The sequence below is a fragment of the Synchiropus splendidus genome, chromosome 14 (assembly GCF_027744825.2).
Source record: "Synchiropus splendidus isolate RoL2022-P1 chromosome 14, RoL_Sspl_1.0, whole genome shotgun sequence".
Taxonomy (NCBI): domain Eukaryota; kingdom Metazoa; phylum Chordata; class Actinopteri; order Syngnathiformes; family Callionymidae; genus Synchiropus; species Synchiropus splendidus.
Window position 1 is genome coordinate 8,309,280 of NC_071347.1, and position 23,170 is coordinate 8,332,449.

Genomic DNA, 23,170 nt, shown 5'->3' on the forward strand with positions numbered 1-23,170 from the left:
TGCAAAGAAACACAACTACAATCTTGTATTTGTTGACGCTGCATGAATCTAATCTAATCTAATTCAATGCCCACATCTGAGAGTGGCAATAACTCAGAGATAGAGGGCGACATTGAGACATATTTAATCTTGTTTGTGTTGCACTTTGGGTCCACCTCTCAATGTTCAAACATGTTAATGAATGATTCCCGTGAGATCCTGATAGGCCTCTGAAGGACAGATGGCCGGTGAGTGTGTGTGTGTGTGTGTTCACGCAGGATAGAGGGAGGGCAAAGGCAGCTCAGACTTTGTCACAGCTCCACCTGGGAGCACTTGACAGCAGCCCCAGAAACCTCTTGGATAACAAAGCTGGACACTCTTCTTTGGACTTACAATTCCTCCGTTTAGAACCACCTTCCACTTCATACTTTTCCTCTGCAGACTTCTCTATGTACTGCTCCCAGTTGTGAAGGCAGGTGTCTACGGTCATCGACGTGAGGGCAACTGGCTTGTGGTGCAGGCTTGCATCTCTTCAGCACTGATGTCTGACTTCCCGTCAAAGGTTGCCACCGAAACCCATGCTCCCCATAGTCAGGGCACAACCGTCGGCGCCATGATTGACATTGCATTCCTCAAAAGCATTCCGGCCATCATCACCTTGGCCAATATAGTGAGTTTTTCTTCATTCTTATGTCTGTTACAATCTATGTGTGTTTGTTTTATGGTTTATTGTTAGCTTCAGCTTCAGTGTGGTTCACTTCGGCACATTATTGTAGACAAAGTGTTGGGTTTAATTGAGGATGGTATTTAAAAATGTGTCTTCAGAAAACACTGGGTACGGGATTTGTTGAACAAGAGTCCAATCCCTCTTTCTTCTTTCAAAATAATGTTGGGTTGAATTTTCAATGGCAGAGCTGACAAAGCACCACACAGTGTCTCAAATGCTAGAAATGCATGGGAATAGAACTTGATGTAAAAGTGCTGGAGATACAGCACAACACAATATGGAGTCAGATGAGAGGTGTCAGCCTCGACCACAGGGCCGACTACAAATTATTCATTGAATTTTGTGGGTTGAATCAGGAGCACAAGTGTGATTTGAACCTTAAACTGCTGCAGTGCATCATGGGACTTGTATTATCAATGCTCTTGATGGCATGACATGGCCTTGAATTTCACAAGCCTGTTTCAACCACCAGTCACAGTATACATTATTATTTAAAGATTATTGTTATCTGTTGTTTCTCTCTTCCCATTAATCAAAACGATAAAAGCAGATAAGAATTGCCTTGGTGTTCTCAGAACTGTCATAAATTACTTTGACAGCCACATATGTTCATAAACACCAAGTCTGCTCCCAGCTCCTCTACAGCGTTTGTGACCGGAGGACATGTGACCAGGCGAACGCAGTAGGAAATCATTGTCCTCTGACGGCACCTGTCACACCTTGGAGCCCATCCCAGTTAGGAACAGGGAGCGACATCTTGCATTTATCAGCCTCGCAAGAGTGTTGTAGTAGCAGCCAGGCCAGTTCTGTGGTGGTCAGCAGAAAGCTGGTCCTTCATTGAGGTCACTGTTTAACCTGCTCGACTTCTTAAATGGTTTAAAATGTACAATCTTATTGTGTGTGTAAACCCCAGGTCAATCATTCTTATAGGTTTGGGTGAGATTATTCTGGGGCTGTTTGGGTCTAGATATTTAGATGCAACATTCAATACAGCATTCTGTTTTCTGTTGCATAGAGCCTGTTATTGACTGTTCAATATATTCAAAATCATTTTTTAAATTTATATAAATTCTGGCCCCTTGCTTGACTGAGGTTGGGAGTACAACTGTCATCACAGAGCTTGTCTCTCACATGGCTGGTCCATGAAAATCCCAGTCCATCCATTTTACCCTGACTTGGAAGTGGTTGGACTCTTTTTATACATTGCTCATGAAGATAGCTACTACTTTTTGTAATATATATATGAAAGATTATACTGCTATTATTGCGACTAGGATGTTGTGAATGTGACATTATTTTGTTTGTCAATGTTTTCAACTGTTAAACCGAATATTGGTTTATAATTTATATATATAACACAAATTTTCTCCTTAATATTGTATCTGCAAGATATCACTGTCTTTCTCTCATTCTGAATACCAGACATTTGCTAATATCGAACTTCATAATACATGTTTTGTACTTGATGATCAGATTCTCAGTGTAAACATCTTTTTATTATTGAAACTACCATAAGTGCTATAAATTTTAATTATTCTCGTTGCAATTCGTGTTTATTGGTTGGTAAAAACTGTACATTAACTTATAACAAAAAATGCACGACTGGTAAAACAATAACATACATAGTGCTGCGGAATATAAAAGTTTATATTCAGATTTATTCTGCTCATTTTGCTTTATAACTGTGTAATTTTTCCCCAACAATGCTGGCAGTGGCTCTTATATCTTGCCACAGCAGTAATGTTACAAACTACAGCTCTGATGTAAATTCCATATGGTCTCTGAAGACATGTTGAAGAGTGGCTGTGGGCAACAAAATATTGTGAAGCTCCCACAACTTCAGAACTTCAGAGACACAGAAAACACAAGTGATTTTTATGCCATTTTGAAAATTATGAACAGGAGGTAAGGTTTTAGAGATATCAAGATATGGATGATATATATCCTGATGAATTCTCATGGGTGGATTAAGAAACAGAGTTTAAAAGCTTATCAAGCAAAAATTGAAAGGCAAAGTAAGAGTGGAATCATTTCGTTAAGACAAATTTTTCCAAAGAGGAAAATGCGAGAATATAAAGTAATGGATGATAAGACTATTTGTTTACGTGGTAAAATAGCATTTTTTTTATAAGTGACACACCTCCTGATAGTAAAAAAATGACAGGGCTATTCTGACACCGTATATGGGTAGCAAAAGGGCATGTGACGCAGGTCTTTAAAACACTTAACATGACTGAAGGTCGTAAATTTGGAAGCTCGCGTTGGCATTGCTGCAGCAGGAAGGATATGCAGCCACCTAGCCAAAGTCCATAGTCCTTCTCCAGACGCCTCGTAAATAATGGAGAAACATACCTCTACAAATGGCCATGGTTTTTTAAAAGGCAGTTTCAATTACTATTACGCAATATTTTTTGGCTCTACGCTGTACAAGGCATAGATAGGACAGTACTTTTGTGCCTTGCATCAACCTAAAAAAAAAAAAAAAAAAAAGCCCCTTCACACACAATTCAAGTTTAGCAAGATTCCAAGCGTGTTACCAAATACTTGAATGGATCATGATCGCTCACAGATTACCTTGGGTCATAAACATCTTGTGATCTACCAGGCAAAGGTTAAAGCTTATGACTGACAGCACAAATCCACACCGGATAAAAATTGCAGCCACACAAAGTTAGCTCAGGGAAAATAAAAATTTCCCCTGCCCTTTATCTCCCATAACATTTGTCTTTGATATTTGTGATGGGAACTAGTAGACTCAATCTACCTTAAGTTTGTGGTTTTTTTTTTCTTTTGGTAGACAAGACAGACAATATAGTTATTTTACAAATACATTTCAAGCCAGGGAAGTGTGAACACCACTATGGAGCCACATGTTTGTAGTTGTGAATATTAAATCATTATAGTAGCAAAGATAAGTACAACTCTTTGCATGTTCATATTTTTGTCTTAAATGACAAAATGCAGTGCAATACTTAAAAAATTCCAATTCCAAACACTATGATGTTTATTTAACATTAAAACAGTGATTTTAATAAATGATCAAACACAGAATTTAGGGAATTAGCAGGTGTATATTACTCTGGCAAGATGACACTTGATTTTAGAGGCGGGTAATAGGACTATCACACAGATGCTTATATTTCGGTGGTAATCCAGGTTGCCATGTGTGATTCATACCTGTCACTCTATAGTTCAGAATGAGCTATTCTGGCTCTCAGGTGCAGCGTGTTGTGCATGGGTGCTCCATAACTCTCCCGCCACCCGCTGCCCCATTAAGCTCATTGCTCTAAACTAATAACAGTGGGTTTAAAATAAAATAATCACAATATATGGGTGTAAAAGACAGGCTTGGCAGAGGTCAGCGCTCACTACAGTGCATTTCTAGTTCCGACAAAGTTAGTGGGTAATTTAGACTAAAAATATAAGGGCCGCCTCATGACTGTGTGTGTGTCTGATGCGTAGAATTGAAAGATGATCTCCCTCTCATAATGCAGTGTCCTCATGTATCCCAGATGGAAGGGCAGCAGAGTGGTAAATAGGAGAGCACGTGTGCTCAGGTGTTAAGCTGAACTTCAACATTGTCCTGCAGAAAGTGTGATGGTTCCATCTCACAGGCTCATTGAAGCTCAGCAGTAATGGTTGAGCCCATCAACGTGGAGGAGATGACGCTGACAGACAACAAGGCTACTTCCACAAACAAAGCCAAGATGCTGAACTTGACGTCTAGTGTTTTCAATGCTGCAATCAAAACACCATGTTGTCTAAACTTCTGCATTTACATGATTCCTAGCTATAGATCTGGATAACTGCTGCTTGGCCACATCCTGCTCCACCAGAGAATTACAGCGGCGGGAAAAATAATCTTTTGGACACCCCATTCTACTGTGGGCTTATGACAGGACTATATTTCATTTTTTATATTTCATATTTACAATATTTCATGGTATGTTTTTTGTTTTGTTTTGTTCAGTTTTGAAAAAAAGATTTAACACTGATATTTTATGACAATATTTGATATTATGTTACATTTTAAGGGTGTCCAAAAACGCTTTTCTGCCACTGTGTGTAGAACATGACATAATCCACCAATGCCTTCCATTGTATCCCATCCTGCACTGCAACAGTTAGCATGTTGATATCTTAATACTCGCATACATTGTTAAAGAGTGTCAGTCCAGACCATGCTATTCCTCTGCACTCCCTAAAGAGCTATTTGTGAGTTTGAACGTGTAGACAAGTCACAGTTACTGTGACTCTCCAAGTCACTCTGCAGTGCTGTAAATCAGCAAACATCCTGTGTCGCCTGTGCTATCGCAGTGAACTTTAGTCTCATGAGTGCAGGGCTTAAGTGAGGCTCACCTATAAAATATGATGGCTCTTTAAAGTTCTGCATCTATAATGCACACACTTGATATGTGTGGCTGACACCAATAGTTTACATGAACTAGCATAGCACATGTAGCTAATCGTTAGCCTCGTAGCATTCTGTAGGCGGTTATGCTACAGGCTAACATGATGCTAGTCTAAATAAAAGCTATTCATTCATTTGTTTTGCATCATATCATAATGTACAGCGGAGTTATTTAAGATGTTTTTGTTTGTTTTATTGTAATTCTATTTAGGTTGTTCATGACACTAACCTGGTACAGTTAGCGGCCATTTAGAGCTCAAGATACAGACTCTGCAAAACAGGCCGTCTTGCAATAGAAACACGGGAAAATGTCTATATGCAGGAGTTTGACCTACAAGCATGAAGGTTGTGAACCAGTTAGCGCTGGTTTAGAACATACTCAACCAAGAGTTTGAGGTTCTACATTTGGTTTGTGACAAGGTTTCCCCCTACACTTTATGTTTATTCATCATTTTATGCAGTCAATTGGTGAGAAGGACATGAAGATCGGAGGGAGATATTCTCAGTGAACGCATAAAAGGCGACATAAAGCAGTAGAAAATGTGTCTGCCTGGAAATAAGGACTTGAGTTTTATGAAATCTTTAAAAGTAACCAACAAAAAAATACAGTCAGTGATGTGATGTTTGCTCACCAGTCCTATCTGTGTGTCTCTTGCTCCTCCAGTTACTGGGGCTCATTCACTGGGCCTTGATAGTCAGCACTCCAGCTGTGTACACGCCTCCCTACGGGTGGGTCCTGTTTGTGGCCATCACGCTGTGGATCCTCACCATAGTGGTCTTCTTCGTCATTCTGTTCGGGGTTTACAGGAGTCTGCCGTCAGTTCCCTGGAGTTTGGTGGTATGTTGCGCTGTGATGATGAGGTTGTGTTTTCAGCCCTCAATGTGTTAGCTTCAGATGTTTCTCAGTAATGAATACACTGTTAAGTACTACATAGCTGAGTAATGACATCCAAATGCAAAGAAGCCCAGAAGAAACCTGAGGCTTCTGAGGGAAAACAAAAGGGTCTGTTACCAATCTGAAATCTGGAGGAGCTGCAGTCCAGCTTGAAGCCACTCTTGGACGACAGAGCTACTCGACCAAAGGGGTTTGGTCTTGGTCATGTCCCAACGCTTGAGCCCTTGTGTGACAGCAGTAGTTGCCAACTCTTTCTTCACCACAACAGAAGACGGAAACTGGATTGATCTGTCTGTTGATCCCATGCTGTAGCTTCACCTCACCCAAGCAAGGAGCTTATCCCCAACCTGGTGAGGGCCTGCCAAACGTCCTGAGAACTTTGGTCTCAGATGAGCCTCTCCTCCTCACAACTGCTTCCCATTTGTTCCAGAGACAATATGAGCCAACATTCCCACATCATCTCACCACGCCAAAATCCCTCTTTACCCCAGCTGGGTCTAATAATTCTTCTCAACAAACGGATGTCCATAACCAATGACCAATGTACAAGTAGACCTTGCAAGCTCAAGTCTTGTGTGGACACAGGTCCAATTTATTTGCACGCAGACCATCCCATACTCCGACAGCACCTTCTCCAACACATCAAAACTCATGAAGTGAGCATGAAACCTCGAAGATTTTGCACTGCCCAATGAGCAGTACTAGAGTACTGGTCCCATCAGCACCACCAAGACCTTCATGCCCATGATATGAACATCAGCAAACACACTTTATTTCATCAATGTGTAAAATATCTTTGGCTTATCTGCCTTCAGATAATGATCTACTTTGCTGTGGCAACGGTTCTCTACCTCACCGCCTTTGTCACCAATGCAGTATATGTGTTTCGGATTAATGAATTGGGGGCAGCTGCTGTAAGTACACATTCATGGATTTTGTTTTCACATTCATGATCTTTTTTTTTTATCAGTAGAAGACCAAGTGTGACTCAGACCTTTGTTCCTTTATCACACCCATTCTCCTGCAGTTATGTTCATTTATTGAGTTTCAAGCACACACGCCCAAAAAGATATAGATTTACTTTATTGATCCCAAGCTGATAAATTCCAGAAGCACACCAAGATAAGTTACAAAGACGGAGCTGTGTGCTGTGCCTCGCCTCACGATAGCTGCTTCCAGCTTTCCCAACAGTGGAGGAAGATTTATGACCTGGGCGGACAGTTGAAGTTGAAGATATTTTCCATTTGTTGCTAAGGTTTTTAATGGCTTAGTTGGTCCGTAACAGGTCTAAAGGGGACCTGTTGAAGGGCTGTCAAACGGAATATCCAAAAAATATTTAGAAAAAATAGTTTTTTTATATTTATATATATAAATAGGACAAAGGAGAAAAAGTGAAAATTCAGAACACTAAGATGTCAATTAAATGGATTATTAGATTACTATTACAGGCATATTAAAAGGCAATAATTTGATACCTCAGAAATGTCAAAAAACCATGGTCTGAACTAGGTCCGCGGGCCACAGCTCCGTGGCTGAGATGATGATAGGCACCTGAGTCTAAGTTGCAGTTGGTTCGCTACACTGTCCCGATGAACAATAACTCAAGTGTCTGCTCAGTTCTTTGCAGTGGTGGTGACGCTCCTGTACGGAGCCAGTACTTTCTTCGCTTACGTGAACTGGAGGAACGAAGGAGCAAACGCTGCCACCACTACTGTTCCCACCTGAACACAACTAACTCACAATGAAGAGACTGTTTTTTGGAAGTTCACAACCACCGTGATAAAAATAATCACACTGACCTTTAATAAGTGGTGAATTAATTTAGGTATAATCCGTGATGTTTATTTACCATAATGTTTATTTCTTTTGTATTTGCCGCCAAAGGTTCGGTGTACACGGTGGGAGTACATCTCCTGGTTCAAGCAACTGTCAGTCTGATTCATACAGCACTGTAATATTTGTACTTTAAATATTCAGTTGTCTGAAACTGTATTAATTCTCAGTTGATCATACAAAGGTGGAATTGTTGTCAAAAAGTGTTTTATAAATAAAATGATCCCCGGCTCAGATTCAGTTGTTAGTAAAAAGAATATAGAGGATAGTTTTAACAACTCTTGAGTCAAAAAGACAATTTAATCAGTTTATTGAAAATTCCATGGAAAAAAATGACAAGTTCACAAAGAATATAAATAGCCTAGACGCTCTTAACAAACACATTCACCCACTGTGGTGAAAAACACTTTTACAGGCACTGAAGTTTGAGTTAACTTGATGGTTAATGATGTTGGTGTCTATGGAGAGGCAGTGAGGACACACAGAAACACATTTACATTTTGTATTTTTTTTTCGTTAAATTCACTGTAAATGATTCCTAATGAATGACTATGTAAGAATGAGACCTGAGGCCGTGTGTCATTGCAATGAGGAGGTGGAGCTGCTGTGTGTGGCGCTGGCAGGGATCAGAGATGTGACCACAAGTCCTGAGTCCAGACTACGACCTTCCTTCTCCTGGAAACATAGTCATCTTATCAGGGAAGCTGTTTACAGAACATAAAATACATTCATAACTGGCCTCTGACCGGAATGGTAATTCCATTAGCGAGATTATTAGATTATTATAGACATTTCTCTCTGATATGGGGAGTTCAGTTCTCTACCAGAGCAAGCAAAGTTCTCCTGAATCATCAGTGAAAAGGACTGCAGCAAATAACAAATTACTTTTGGAGTTTCTTCTCATTTTTGTGCTCAAAGGTAATAATAAAATTCATATAAAACAGGTGCTAATTCAATTGAATTTCTTGACTCACGGCTCTGTAGTCCAGAAACATTTCCTTAAAGGCCATAAAGTCGGTGAAGGTCAGCAGCATGTCAAAGATGTCACTGGAAACTTGATCTTTGTTTTGCCTGTTTAAAAAAATATACATATTACAAGAGTGCCACCAGGTGGTCAGTTGAGAAACGCCAGTCTCACATTAAAATCTGAATGAAGGTGTTCATGTTGAAGCCAGGAATCCGTCTCACTAATTGTGATTCCAGATGTTTCTCCAGAAGATCCACCTGCATATAAAGTGCATCCGTGTTTGTCACAAGTAGTTCAATGATTTCAGTTGAAAAAGAAAAAAAAATCATGACAGTAGCAACTGACATGTTCATTGAAAATGGTAGTGTAACTGAGCTTGTTTTCTTCAGAGTCATCAAACTCCAGGTAATACTTCTCCATGAAGGTCTGCTGCAGCAGGCGGAACTCCTCGTCTGCAATGAAATGTTCAGTTAGAAAAATGTACATTTTGAATCAACATATATGGGAGGTACAGTACAGAGATCAGCTCACACGAACTGCTGAGCTACGGCTGTCGGGAGCAGGAAGTTAGACCAGGATTGCATTGATGTCATTCATACCTAATTTAATGTTTTTTTTTTTTTTATAAACATACATTTTTCAAGCAGATATCAGAGAAACTGTCTCTGTATTATCTTATCTTCATGTGTGCAGGACACATTTAAAAAAATAACTTCTCAGACTTTGACTTACACTACATCACCAAAAGTATTTGCTCACCTGCCTTGACTCAAATATTAACTGAAGTACCATCCCATTCCTAACCCATAGGGTTCAATATGATGTGGGTCCACCTTTTGCAGCTGTTACAGCTTCAACTCTTCTGGGAAGGCTGTCCACAAGGTTGAGGAGTGTGTTTATAGGAATTTTGGACCATTTTTCCAAAAGCGCATTGTTGAGGTCACACACTGATGTTGATGGAGAAGGCCTGGCTCTCAGTCTCTGCTCTATCCCACCCCAATGGTGTTCTATCAGCAGGTCAGGGGGTCAGTCAAGTTCAGCCACACCAGACTCTGCCATCCATGTCTTCAAGGACCTTGCTCGTGCACTGGTGCACAGACATGTTCAAAGAGGAAACTGTTTCCACAAGGCTGGGAGCATGGAATTGTCCAAAAATTTTTGGTATCCTGAAGTATTCAAAGTTCCCTTCACTGGAACTAAGGGACAAAGCCCAACTCTGAAAAACAACCCCACACCATCATTCCTCCTCCACCACATTTCACACTTGTCACAATGCCGTCCCAATGTACTGTTCTCCTGGCAACCTCCAAACCCAGCCTGGTCCATCAGATTGTCAAATGAAAGAGCATGATTCATCAATCCAGAGAAGGCGTGTCCACTGCTCCACAGGCCAGTGGTGCCTGTTTCACACCACTGCATCCGGTGCTTTGCATTGCACCTGATGATGTATGGCTTGGATACAGCTGCTCGGCCATGGAAAGCCATTCCATGAAGCTCTCTGCGTACCGTACTTGGGCTAATCTGTGGCCACATGAATTTGGTGCTATGTAGCAACTGTCTGTGTAGAAAGTCAGCAACCCCTGCCTCAGCTCTTGCTGACCCCTCTCTGTCACTTAGCCGACCACTTCGTGGTTGAGTTACAAAGATACAAGATACCAAAAAATGCCTTGGTCTATGAGAGCAGTTCACTGAGTGTATTCCTGGGGGGTCCGCACCACAGGAGATTTCAGATGGACAAAAGTGAACACAGGTGAGGAGGTAAAGACAATATGACTTACCCATGATGATGTCTTCTATGCAGCCGATCACCGTATCAAAACAAGCATCTGCTGTTGAGGAGCTGCATGACGAAATGGCCACAGTTACGTTTATTGAGTCATGTCTACATTTTTGTATATGGCTTAATACACAATTGCTACATACAATTCATCACAACCTGTCTTTACCAAACTATCCCATGATGAAGCGAAGGCTTAATAATCATTTGATGTGACACTGTTTACTCAGTTAAGCTTTGACAGGTGGGTAAATAGCATTTACATTTTGATCTGGTCCAACAGGAAGAACAAATCTATTTAGCGCTTACTTAACTATATAAAAGATGACAATATTAGTTTTTGAGTAAAGGTTTATGTGATTTCCAAACACATTACCAGACACAAAACAATTGTAATTTTAAAAATAATAATTCAACCTAGAGACAGCAAATGTTTCTTCATCCAAGTCAACCATCTCCACGATGTTCTCGCCACAGCTCCGGACACCTGAAAGTGATAAAAAGGAAGAAAAAAAAACATTATTAGTCATTGATTAACCCTTGGTCGAGTCATCCTGACGCTAGTCCAAAACAGAGGTGTCAATTGTTGATGGAGGAAACAAGTTGACAAACCCAAGATTAATACAAGCAAAATCATAAAAACCACAGAACAAAGTAAAGAACCACAGTAAAGTGGGTCTTCACTGTACATAGATTTAGTCATCACTCAGTCCATAATTTAGAGTCACAATCATCAAATGCTGCCACAGTATGAACATTCCCAAATAATGTTTTAAAACCATCGACCAATAAACCAATAACCGATACTTCTCCTCACTATTACTATCAATGGCTGAGGCGGAATTCTGTCACGACAGGAAGTGTTTTGGCAATGTCTTTTCAAGTATTTCTTGGATGTGAGTTGACAGGGAGACTGTTTGAAAGAAAAAAAAACTTGTGGTACAATGTGTTGTATTCTATTTTAATTTGTTGTAATTTGACAGAACCAATGGCTATCAGTGTTGTGCTAACATCCAGTGAGTAGGTGAGCGTTAGCAGAAAACAAGAAGCCGGAGTTTCTAAATGTGATTAGGTGATAATAAAAAGGTATTGTTTGCTTACTTTTCTTCTCTTGGACGTCCATACTGTCCGCAAATGCGAAAACTTGAGTCAAAACCGTGAACCTCGTTAGCTGTTACCAAGGAAACGGTGAACGGTGCCCTGGTGCGTCATGTCCGAAAGAACACTCTGGCTGGCATTGGTTCCTACCTGCTCAAACGTTCCTAGACTTTTACTCGTGAAATATGCACCGTCGTGAATAATTGTAAAAGCAAATGAAGTACCTCTACTTAATATATAACATGTTTCCAAGCATTGAGGACGACTGTGAACTATCTACTATCTTTCGATGTTTGGAACACCCATATTCAGTCATGATGCGTTTCTCAGAAAAGGTGACAGTACTATGCTTTCGTCGTTAGTGAAAAAATACAGATGGCTCAAAAATAGAAAATAATAAAAACCGCAATTATTATACGTTCCTTCTGTGTAATGGGTACAAAATCTTAACAAGTATGAACGTAGGTCTTATTGCATAAAGAATAAATAATTTATTTCAAATCAACAACCACACCATCACATTGACATACATTTATTACAAATGTCACATTTCAAGAAACAACAATTGCTTTGTAAATCACATCTTTGGGAACTTGGAGGGGGCTAATTCCTTGAAAGATGTTTTAAATACAACTTTTTTTCTTCTTTTTTGTCTTTTACAATCCTGAACTGTGTGCAGCTACTTCTTCAGCTGCTCATGTAAGGTGCTCCAGGAAATGCAAGGTAGCAGACAATGTTCTGAGACACTGCAAGTGACTTCACACATCCAAGTCATCCAGTCAGGTGAATTAAGAATTCTTCCATAAATAACTTGAATATAACACATCTGAAATGATTCAGCATTACATCTTGAGCTTGGTCAAATTTTCCGCATTACAGATTTGTCTCCAGAGTATAAACATTACTATTTCAACCAAAGATGTTTCAAGTTAAAGGATTAAAAAAAAAGAATAGATATGTACTGCAGGGATGTTTGAACCTAATCATGTCTTCAAGGGTTTTGTCCAACATGACCAAAACTAAATTCAATTCATCACTTCTTTTCAGTCAAGATTGTCAGTGAACACAGGAGGGAACTAATGTCACCTATGCTCTGCCCATGGTCGCCAAATGGTCCTCGTAAGAGTTAGCGAGCACCTTAACAGTCCAACATCATCATGTGTAGCACTTGCATAACCCTTGGTGTGGTCCACAATTAAAGCAATTCATGAAAGTCATCATCAAATCATATTACTAACAATTTAAGGCAAGAAGATCCAAGATTTAAAAGGAGACCCAGCCCCAACATGAAAGACGTTTTAGGGTGTGTTTGGCCATCATTCATGTCTGACACAATCTGAAGCAGAAACCGACCACAGACGGCCTCCCACTGTTAGGGAGACCAACATTAACACTTTGTGAGCTGTAGCTACTACAGCATATCAATGTCAACATGACTGACATCTGGCTTTACTTAAGTTAACTCACATCTTATAGATTGAAATGTCTGTCTAAATACAAGAAACACGTTTGTCATCACAAACAAAAATTAAGACACGTTTACTGTAGCCTTTGAAACAATCCTGCCCACTACTACATTCTCACTTTGTGCAAATGGTGAATTCACACCTGGATTTTGCATTACTCCATCTCAACGAAACGACTGCAGGGAAACCTGGATGAGGTTGAGGGAAAAACTTAATGCAATGTCGGCGTCGTTAGATACTGTTCGTATATTCTAGACTGAAATATGAAACAAGTGAAAGTCAAAGCTTGTAATTAGCTGATAAGCTAATTTGGTGTGAACATGACCAACAAAACTAAATTTCTCTTCCTAGTATGGTTGGATTCTTTCATGTAAACAAAACCTCATCTCTTCGTTTTGGGCAACTTGTTAACATCAAACTGAGTAAAGTTGACTTGGTACCGAAACATTTTTTTTTTCTGGCGACTTGAGAAGAGACACTGACAATGCTACCTGGTAACACAACGACTGAAACATCAACACTTATGTATCAAAGAGAGCTGCATCTTAAATGTATCTGTACCTTGACTGTATTGTTGATAAGGATTACATAGCAATGACCTTTAACAGGTGCAATCTGTGTGATCGAGCAGATTAACATTTTTCTCTTTTCTGAAAAAACAGTAAAAAGATGACGATTCTTGGCCCAAGATGTTCACTCCTCATCACCTGAAAGCCAAAAAAGCGAAGTATAGAAAAGTCAAGATTTTGCAATTTGGGTTCCAGGAATCTAGCCGAGTTATCTGGTTGCCCATCTTTTCATCCTCTACTTCACTCCTCCTCCCCGATCATGCCTCTTTTGATACACCACAGTGTGACTGTGACTCAGAGAGGAGAGGATGGAGGTGGGTCTGTAGGGGGAGTGGATCTCTCTTTACTAGATGATGGGCTCTGACTGTGTCAGGAGACATGAGCAATGAGTCTGACACGGGTCTGAATGTCTTGGCGGCACAGCGGGCACGTTTCTAACTGTAAGGCACACTCCATACACATCCCACTGCAATGAGAAGACAGAGAAGACGTGTCACAAATCATATCACACACTTATTCCTCTTAATCCTGGTCAGTACAAAACACTCCACAAATTAGTACCACAGTTTATATTTTAGTTCAGACTGTAGACAGAAAAGACATCTAAATGTCACATGACTTCAAATATAAATATAAGTGACAATCGGAAACTATAGGTTTATAGACTCGAAGTATAGTCTCATAAGGGGGCGGTATCTGTAGCCATATATCATGGAACAACATAGTGTTGGTGGCCCATATTGGACCCAAAACTTCCAGAAATTCCAGGGCTCATTGATGTAGTACCCCTGAGCAATCTGAGTAATCTCAGAAGTGTGCACCAAACTGATGGTTGCCCTTTAGCTCACACAGTGTCTTTGCAGTAGCTCGCAGTTGCAAGGTTGGTGACCCCTGTACTACACTATGGCAGTCAGTATAATAAAGTCAATAAACTCATCCTTGTGCTGATATCAAAGTGTCAGAACACTTGATGACTTTATAGTGGTATGCAAGGTGAGGTTGTCGTGATAGAGATTATCATTATTATTTTCGGTTTAGTTTCATGATTTGTTTGGCAACATAATGACCTCACAAGATGTTTTACGTACGGTGAAAGGAAGTAGGTCATGCTGTACTTATCACAGTAGATTTAAATTAAATACCAAACCAGTACAAATAAAAAACGATATAGAAGAACCCACAGTGGTGGCACAAACATACCCATGTCCACAGGGCCTCAGCTCTGTGTCAGCCATGACGTCGCAACACAGCGTGCAACAGTTGTCTCTGATGCTCACTTGTTTCAGCAAAGCCAGACGACGATGTCTGCCAAAAACGAGTAAAAGAGTGTATGTTATGTGAAGTTCATTTCAACCATGGTCCACAAGTCCTGAGCAGAAATATCTCTTACCTAGGGCCAAAAACGAGTAAAAGAGTGTATGTTATGTGAAGTTCATTTCAACCATGGTCCACAAGTCCTGAGCAGAAATATCTCTTACCTAGGTAAGATGATCTTTTCACTGGGCTGCAGTGACGCAAAGTCGTTAAAGGTGCTAAACTTGACAGGAGGAGGGTGACGGAAAGGCTTGGCCCCGAAGTTAAACTCACACTGCTGGTATGACATAAAGCTGGCTGCTGCGAAAAACCCAGACCTGGCATGCACACACCGAGGTCAGATTAGTAAACTGGCAGCACTAAGAGGTGTGCGGCCATATCCGGGAGTGACTCACGTGGTCGAGGAAAAGACCTGTTTCTCGGGAGGAAGCTGATGCCCGTTTAGGTAAAAGATCATCTGCTTCTTATTGAGGTCCAATAGAAAGCCGATGACATCTCCTTAAGACACAAAAGGACACAAATACATGTAATATTGTCTCAACACACAATTCTATAACTTTAACAAATGTTTTCTAGTGCTGTGACATCAAATGGAACATGGACAGCCAACCTTCTTTCCAGCAGGGATGAGCATGTGGTTTACTGCGAGCGTTGTACCAGATAAGCTGCCTGCAGCCATCATACGCACACGAATATTCATCGTCTCCAATACCATACCCCTCCTGCAACACAAACAATGGATTAATCACATGACTAGATAAAGAGCAACGCTAACTGTACGAGGGCAAAAACACTGTACATGATTGAGGAATTTGCTGTCCTTTGTTGCCCATCCAATCTGCATCACACCAGACGTGACAACCGTCACCTCATAGTACCAGACACCTGAGTCCACACAGAAAGTACAACGCACACTCTCAAAGGAAGAGGCGTCACATCGTGCCTATGGGAGAAACCAGAGGGAAAATGTGTTTTTTTAAAGACCTGACTGTGACAAAATAATTATAAGTAACAGGTTTGGCTGACATCACTGACCTCCAGCCCACTGGGAGAGATCTTGAGATATTCGCTGACATCATTACTGTTGAGCATGGCATTGATATTGGTAAGGTTGACCTTCTCATATGTGAATTGACGACCTTCCTTTAAGACTGAACAAACAAAAAGAGGGAGTTTCAAATGATTGATGTAGTTGGAACTTGGGTGCAAACTTGTGAAGCAACTCTCTTCCAAATGCAAAATACTTGTAAAAAGGTCTTACACAAGTTGTCCAGACTCCATTGCGAGCAAAACCCGACCTGTCTCTTCAGGTAGTCTGGGTGATCTGCCCATGACTCGAGCACTGCAAGTCGATTGCTGATACAAGACTCTGATATTGTGAGTTTGTTCTCACCTGCAATCAGGAAAATGTGTTTCAGATACAGCACACAAGCACAAAATGTCAATAGTCTGTCATAATATGGACGACTGTAGAGAGACGCACTTGTTTGGGAGAACTTTTCCAGGGCAATTAGAGCGAACAGCATGACCGTCGGGTGGGCCTCGGAACTCTGGAGGAGTAGAAAACATTATGTGCATACATTTATTGTAAGGTGCGCAGATAAATTAAATGATAGAATTATTTCTCCTGAAATCATTCAGAATTGAAGAAGTGCTAGCTCACCAGACTTTCTAACAGGTACTGAAGGGTGCCAGGGCTCAGCAGTCCAATACTTGCTGGACCTGAGAAGTAAACAAGAGTTAAATAAGACATCTAATAGATTATTGAAAGTAATGCTGTAGTTAAACACCAGAAGACCAATTTTTTTTTGCTTCTTTGAGGAATCTGTGGGATGAATATGATAATAATACGGTCAATACCAGCCAGTTTCTCAGCAAGGCAACCAAGGACAGCCGTTGTGTTTCTGTGTTTTGCAGGATTGAGAGCATCCTGTCTAGCTACCTCCGCACTCAGGCTCAGCAGGTCTGAGAGTTTTTGGAGTGCATCCTGGAGACAGAAAAATGAGAGTGTTGTGTAAAGGTTCTAATAGGTATGCATTGGCAATCACAAAACAGCATCCAATGCCAGCTCATTGACCTTGGGATATTATTTTAACAGAGAACATTCCGCAAAATCTATAACAGAGAGGGACTGCAGCACATTTAGTATGGACAGGACATGCTATACATATCCTGCTGTCCTCAGGTTACTCCAGGCTGAAAAGGGGTGTGTCATAAGCCGGGTGTGACGCAGAGCGATGTGAGAGCAGAAGCCACGCATAAAAAAAAACAAAACAAGGGGAAGTAGCAAAGACAGTTGGGCAGACTAAGACATAAAATGGAGTAATAAACAGGAACTTCATGTTTTTTTTAACATAAAATTATTTTGTCGACAGTCATTGAAAACATCTGTAAACGTTCAGCAACATTTAACAACACGTTCCTCCTTAGAGCCGAGGCTTCTCACCTTGGTGGGAAGCGGACACTCATCCAGAAGAAGGGTGATAACAGCTGGGCCAAGTGGATCATCTAATGGGATGACCCGAATAAGGGACTGAACAACCTCCAACCAACCGTCATCTGTAAAACCAAAAAGACAGAAAACTGGTTAGTTTGGAGTTCAAAGTTTAGAATAATAAAAAATGATATGTTTCTCAAAATGATTAGTAGAACGGTTTAATGGAGTAGAGTAGACAAAGAATAAAAGAAAGGAGGGAGGAGCAATAAAACAAATTTGAGTCTCATAACATTTACTGTTATGATATCTTCAACTAGCATGTCATAGCACATGCAGTATGGATTTTGGGAGCAAATTCTACCATAATAGAACAACCTTATTCTGTCACGGGCCAAATATAATTCCTCTGCGTCACTGTACAATTCTACTAGATACTGTTCATTGTTGGCACTATTATCAAGTATTGTCAATAATATTAATTCCAAGGCACACACAGCCCAAATGTACAAAGCCAACACTGATCATGTGCACTGGCCCTAAAAGATCCACGGGGCAGGAATATAGTGTATCAGATATTGCTGCCAACTGTCGACATGCTGTCAATACGGCATATACCAGTTATTACGAATGTTGCACTGTAAATAAAAGGCTAGGAAAACAATGTAGATTACTTCCTGACCATTAGGTGAGCTGCTAATAAAAGCATAATCAATCACGATCACTTAGGAAAGGCACTAAAGCGCCTCTTCAATAATTCAGCATTAAGTAGAGTACAAACTTGGGAGAGTGCATAAAAACAATTTCTTCTTTATGAAATCACATCCAACCAGAATACTGGTTCAGAATACTTCAAGTCATTATATGCACAAAAAGAAAACAAAGGCATAACTAACTAAACATAACACACATATATAGTCACAAATGACCCGAGCAGCTTAGTATACACAAAAAAAATAATTGGGCCCTGAAGTGATCTGGAATTCAGCAGACAGAGTGGTGTGATTCTTACAAAGGAGGTGATCCAGGTGGCTCGGTTCTCATGCTTTTATAACTAAACCAGCACACTTACAGTCACGGTTGGCTGATACCATTCCGTTGATAATGTTCCGAACAGAACAACGAACACACACATACACACACCAAATACCAAAGCCCGCCTTAGTGTAAATGTCACATCAGAACACATTAAAACAATCCAAATCATTACAATATAACCAGACTATGTTGCCGGTATGAACATGCAGCCTTTAAGTACAAAGAGTTTCAAACTTTAAATTTAAGGATAGACCAAGTGGAATTAGAAAAAAAATATCTTTACCCGTCTCTGCCATCTCATGCAATGTGATCATGGAGTACGGGGGCTCTTGGTCACTGAAAAAGATAAGCAAAACACTTTAAGTCCCTCACAAGACAGCAGCCGTAAACCAGTAAAAGAACGAAGTTTGTGACTAGAATAATATAAACAGATGGCTAGAACAGAAACCAGCACTAATGTGTTTCCGGTGACATCTTTGAGCCATAGACAAGACTTATAATTATGATGGATGTGCTTGAGTGACTGTGTCGCCTGGAGTTGGTAGGGCTCATCACAGCCAGTTCTTTTCTGGGAGAAACTCTTCATAAAAACTATCAACACCAAGGTAGAGTAAGTCTCAGATTTTCATCAAAATAGAAATGACTTGGAAGAACAGAACAGATGGACTAAGAGCCTCAATAGATAATACTGAATGTTTTAGTGTTGAGCAAGTACAAATAAAACTGATGTTTATCTTGCCATCTAGTTATTAATTGACTACGTACTCGGTCAGGACAGTCAGCTGTTCGTGGGGCATCAAGATAAAAACCAGTAATATGCGTATGCAGTATTGCAGTAACAAAAAAATTGGGTCAGAGCACATATCAGTGCATGCAGGCTAGAATCGTAGTCAAGCAGAAGGAACAGCTGCAATAAGTCATTGAAAGGTATCCACATACATATGCAGAACAATTCAAATTTTTTGTTCATTTAAAATAATTTTGCAGAGAATAAATAGACTACGTGGGAAGACAAGACAAACATGTTATTAGACTTGATGAAATTTGCCACGTCACTCAATAGAGTCAGCACGAGCCCAAAAGGATCACAAGTTGTTTTTTTCTTTACAAAGAGGAACAAAGAGGTTACTTCTTCAACTGGAAAAAAAATCTTTCACAATAATTTATACCTGACTTTTAGTTATTACCATTAAAAGCTAAATGCGAAGCATACATTTTCATCAGTACTACTGGGGTGAATCATATGGAGTTTTTTTCTCTCTAAAGTGATGCACCAAGTGATGAAACAAATTACTTCTGATGTATAGTTGCATTTTAAATAATTTGAATATTGAGAAATGATTTACCAACCCACTAGCTAGGCTGTCAGATTGAAATAAAAAAACTAAATAAAATAACTGAATGTTTTGATGACATAGAAAATACTTTACTTTTTCCAATCTTTCAAGCACTATTAATTAAAATGTTTTTCAATAACAATTATTAAATTAGTGATATACCTCACAAAATGTGTTTCCTATTTTAAAAAAAATGTTTTCAAGCTTTGTTTTAACAGTTTACACTTGTGTATTTTGTGAACGTACTTATCTACAAGTGTCCTGATGACAGCCAATGTGTCGAGCACCAGCCCATCCACATTCTGCTTCTTCCGTCTTGGCTCATGGGGCCCTCTGCCCCTACGTGGCGGCCTTACTGGGTCCCTTGGTCGACTGCTTCGAGACTCAACGGTTTCAACACCTGCACCTGTACCATGATCCACCCGCCTTGCTTGACCACGAGTTGTTCTTGATGATCCATGTTGATGGTCTTCTAAATCACTATCTTCTCGGCACACGCAACTGTTACCCATGGTTCCAGTACCAGCTACCACGACGGCAAGGGTCTCCCAGAATGGAGGAAGAGACTTTGTGGAAGAATGGAAGAGCAGAACCTGTGCAAGGCTCCTGCAGGCACAGAAAGTGATCCAGGCAGATACTATCATATCATTTGAAGGGCTTTGTGTGGCCGACTTCTTGCCCCAGTGGGCTGGGTGAGATCAGCACAGGTAATCATGCTAGAAGCAGGTGTAGACTTGAGATAGCGTGCAGACTTGATAATATTAGCTGATTAAGTGGACCAAAAGGGGTCAGTTGACGCAACGAGAAAGTCTTTCCACATCATAAAGGGCACAAGGTCCAGATCCAGAAATCTTCCAAGTTTTATAAATCTGTGAAGAAAACAAAGCGATAAGTCAAAGGGGAAGCTGAAGTGAACTGCCATCATTTCTGTGTAACAGCTGTTAATAACCATGTCATGCAGTAAATTCAGCAGCTGAGAGCCACACCTTGTTAGATTTGTCGAGTCTGAACCAACAAAACCAAAGATTTAAAGACCCCAGTCAAAATAGTTTTATTCATCGTTTAAGAATTCGAAATAATTATTTAATTAGGACATTGAAACGAATGTTTAATCGGAGTCGGTGGTTACAAACTGGAGTCCTCGTATTATTGACAAGAATTAGCTAACTAGCATGCTAGCCACCCACCAATCATTGTAGTGTTTTAGAGTTAAACAACAGCTAAAGCTTACTAACTGTAACTCGCTGTTATTGTGTCTTGTTCGAATGCAAATACATGGATCCCTAGCTGTCTTGTGTCTCAAATAAAGATGGAATAACAACAGCGGTTTTAATACGATGAAACCAAGCGGCTAGCCGTTAGCCGATTAGCTCTACTGTACTCTTAAACAACAGAACTTGCGCGAGTCAGTCATTTCCTGTGTACGTTGATTCAACATCTGTCGAGGACGTTTTATTTACCTGGGCCCACGTGCATCCCAAATCACAGCATCGCTGGACGTCTAAAGCAACATATCCTTACGACACCGGGCTACACGGCTAGCCTCACGCTAAGTTCCGTAGCTGTGGAGCCCAGTGACCATCATCAGCTGTGTGGATGCGGAGGAAGGCGGATGACGTCACTATCATCCAAAGTTATCGTGCGACATTTCAGGTTTAAACAGTAAACGCCGAATCGTAATGCTTTTAAAGTGTGCATATGCCGCCATGTTCCATAAAAAAGAGTTTATATGTTTGTCGCTTCAGTTAAAATAAAACAACCAGAATAAAAAAATACCGCGCAACAGGTTTGATCGAAGAGGATGTGCTTTATGCTTTTATCCTATATTAATACACCACAACCAACCAAAGGATAACGATGACAGATCAATGGTCTACAAACAAAGTACCATCATCTATGGCTGAGTCAGTCCATTAAAAAGATATCTTGTTTCAACAAGGTCTTTGTTTATAAATTTGCTTCCCGTTGGCTTCCAAATTAATGAGCATTAATATCAAAAATTGATAAGATTTATTGCTTATCAGTGACTTTTGAGACTCAAATTTCATGAAGAATTTATGCTACGATGACCGACAGATTCAAAGACATGTTTGAAGTTGAACAGATATTTTATCTTTCTTGTTGCCATTCCATCAGGAAAACTGTATGTGAGACTTTTTAAGTGAAGCGGGTGCATAAACTAAACTAAATAAGCACTCAGAGTGCCAACTAAAGAATGCTTCTTCCCCTCAGTCATCAGACTGCTAAATTTGTGATCAGCCTTTCTTGTTTTTTTTTTAATTATTTTATTTTATTTATTAACAGCACTTTTTTCGAAGCATTTTCTTAGTTCATGGGACCCCACTGACCATGGCAATAAATTCTATTCTGATTCTCATGTGTTGGATACTGAACGCCTGCCAAAAAGGCTAAAGAAATTATACGGATCACTGCCCAGAAATAATCATTTGTTCCTTATATTATTTCATCGCCCCTTGATTCACGTCAAGTTATTTTCCCTCACACAAACAAACCAGCGACATCGAAAAGCTAAACTCTTTGGCGGAGGTAAAATGTTTCGAGCCAGCCAGGAGTCGAACCTAGAATCTTCTGATCCGTAGTCAGACGCGTTATCCATTGCGCCACTGGCCCGATGATGTCATGTGATGGAGTCTGAGATCCAATGATTCTCAACTCTGAATCAATTGTTCCTGAAGTTGTCCCATTTTATAAATGTATTTTGAACACAGAACGAAAGAGAAAGAAACAGGTGGTCATAACCGCTCAGATATGATGATACGCAATTGTTTAATACTGTTTAAAATACACAAGTTTCAATCGACATCAATCTTATCCATGTTTCAACTAGATCGTGTTCTTAAAATTTGGACAGTCATACACTCTGCTGCGATCTATGGCAGTGTTGAAGCCGTTGTCTCTGTACATCCCACTCCTGGCCAGTTCTTCAGTAAACTTCTGTGATTTGGGGTGGAAAATATTGGTAGATGTTTCAGGAGTCGGTGGAAGAAGCCCATAAGCGCTGTTAGTGGTCCGGTAAAGCAGATTTTGCGGCTTTGTCCATCTTAATGCAGGTTTCCCCTTCACTTCTGGAGTGAACATGCAGGAGAACACTGGATTTCCAGGGTTGACGCATGGATCTCGGTTCTGCTGCTGTTCTTTTGAGGAGGACATCACTGCAAATATGAAGTAATCGCTGAACACATATGTTAATGGTGAGATTGCTAATTTACATTGACTGAAGAGAAAAAAATATCTTTGCACTTCGGACTTCAAAACTCTTTCAACACAAGGAATTTTTAAAGCTGAAACCCGTTAGTATTTTCAC

At 40.2% G+C, this 23,170-nt stretch overlaps 3 protein-coding genes and 1 non-coding gene across 4 annotated transcripts; 1 reads left to right on the plus strand and 3 right to left on the minus strand.

Annotated features, from left to right (window-relative positions):
* Window positions 1–285: 285 nt before the first annotated feature.
* On the plus strand, window positions 286–9,395 carry pllp (plasmolipin). Its single transcript, XM_053885601.1, has 4 exons — window positions 286–649; window positions 5,782–5,955; window positions 6,828–6,926; window positions 7,630–9,395. Exons 1-4 carry the CDS (start codon window positions 521–523, stop codon window positions 7,735–7,737), a joined length of 510 nt encoding a protein of 169 aa, XP_053741576.1. The 5' UTR covers window positions 286–520; the 3' UTR covers window positions 7,738–9,395.
* On the minus strand, window positions 8,139–11,821 carry arl2bp (ADP-ribosylation factor-like 2 binding protein). Its single transcript, XM_053885600.1, has 7 exons — window positions 11,691–11,821; window positions 11,007–11,076; window positions 10,591–10,652; window positions 9,158–9,264; window positions 8,984–9,069; window positions 8,820–8,916; window positions 8,139–8,520 (listed from the first exon to the last, which is right to left on the minus strand). The coding sequence occupies exons 1-7, from the start codon at window positions 11,710–11,712 to the stop codon at window positions 8,425–8,427; spliced, it is 540 nt and encodes a 179-aa protein (XP_053741575.1). The 5' UTR covers window positions 11,713–11,821; the 3' UTR covers window positions 8,139–8,424.
* A 382-nt stretch (window positions 11,822–12,203) lies between these two features.
* rspry1 (ring finger and SPRY domain containing 1) lies at window positions 12,204–21,589 on the minus strand. The gene is made up of 15 exons (XM_053886647.1): window positions 21,306–21,589; window positions 20,092–20,714; window positions 18,792–18,844; window positions 17,483–17,595; window positions 16,897–17,023; window positions 16,700–16,758; window positions 16,520–16,586; window positions 16,298–16,429; window positions 16,072–16,187; window positions 15,836–15,979; window positions 15,647–15,758; window positions 15,432–15,534; window positions 15,201–15,353; window positions 14,923–15,027; window positions 12,204–14,188 (listed from the first exon to the last, which is right to left on the minus strand). Exons 2-15 carry the CDS (start codon window positions 20,487–20,489, stop codon window positions 14,092–14,094), a joined length of 1,779 nt encoding a protein of 592 aa, XP_053742622.1. The 5' UTR covers window positions 20,490–20,714; window positions 21,306–21,589; the 3' UTR covers window positions 12,204–14,091.
* An 814-nt stretch (window positions 21,590–22,403) lies between these two features.
* Window positions 22,404–22,476, minus strand: trnar-acg (transfer RNA arginine (anticodon ACG)). Its single transcript has one exon. It is a non-coding gene; the product is annotated as a tRNA-Arg (tRNA).
* Window positions 22,477–23,170: the final 694 nt, after the last annotated feature.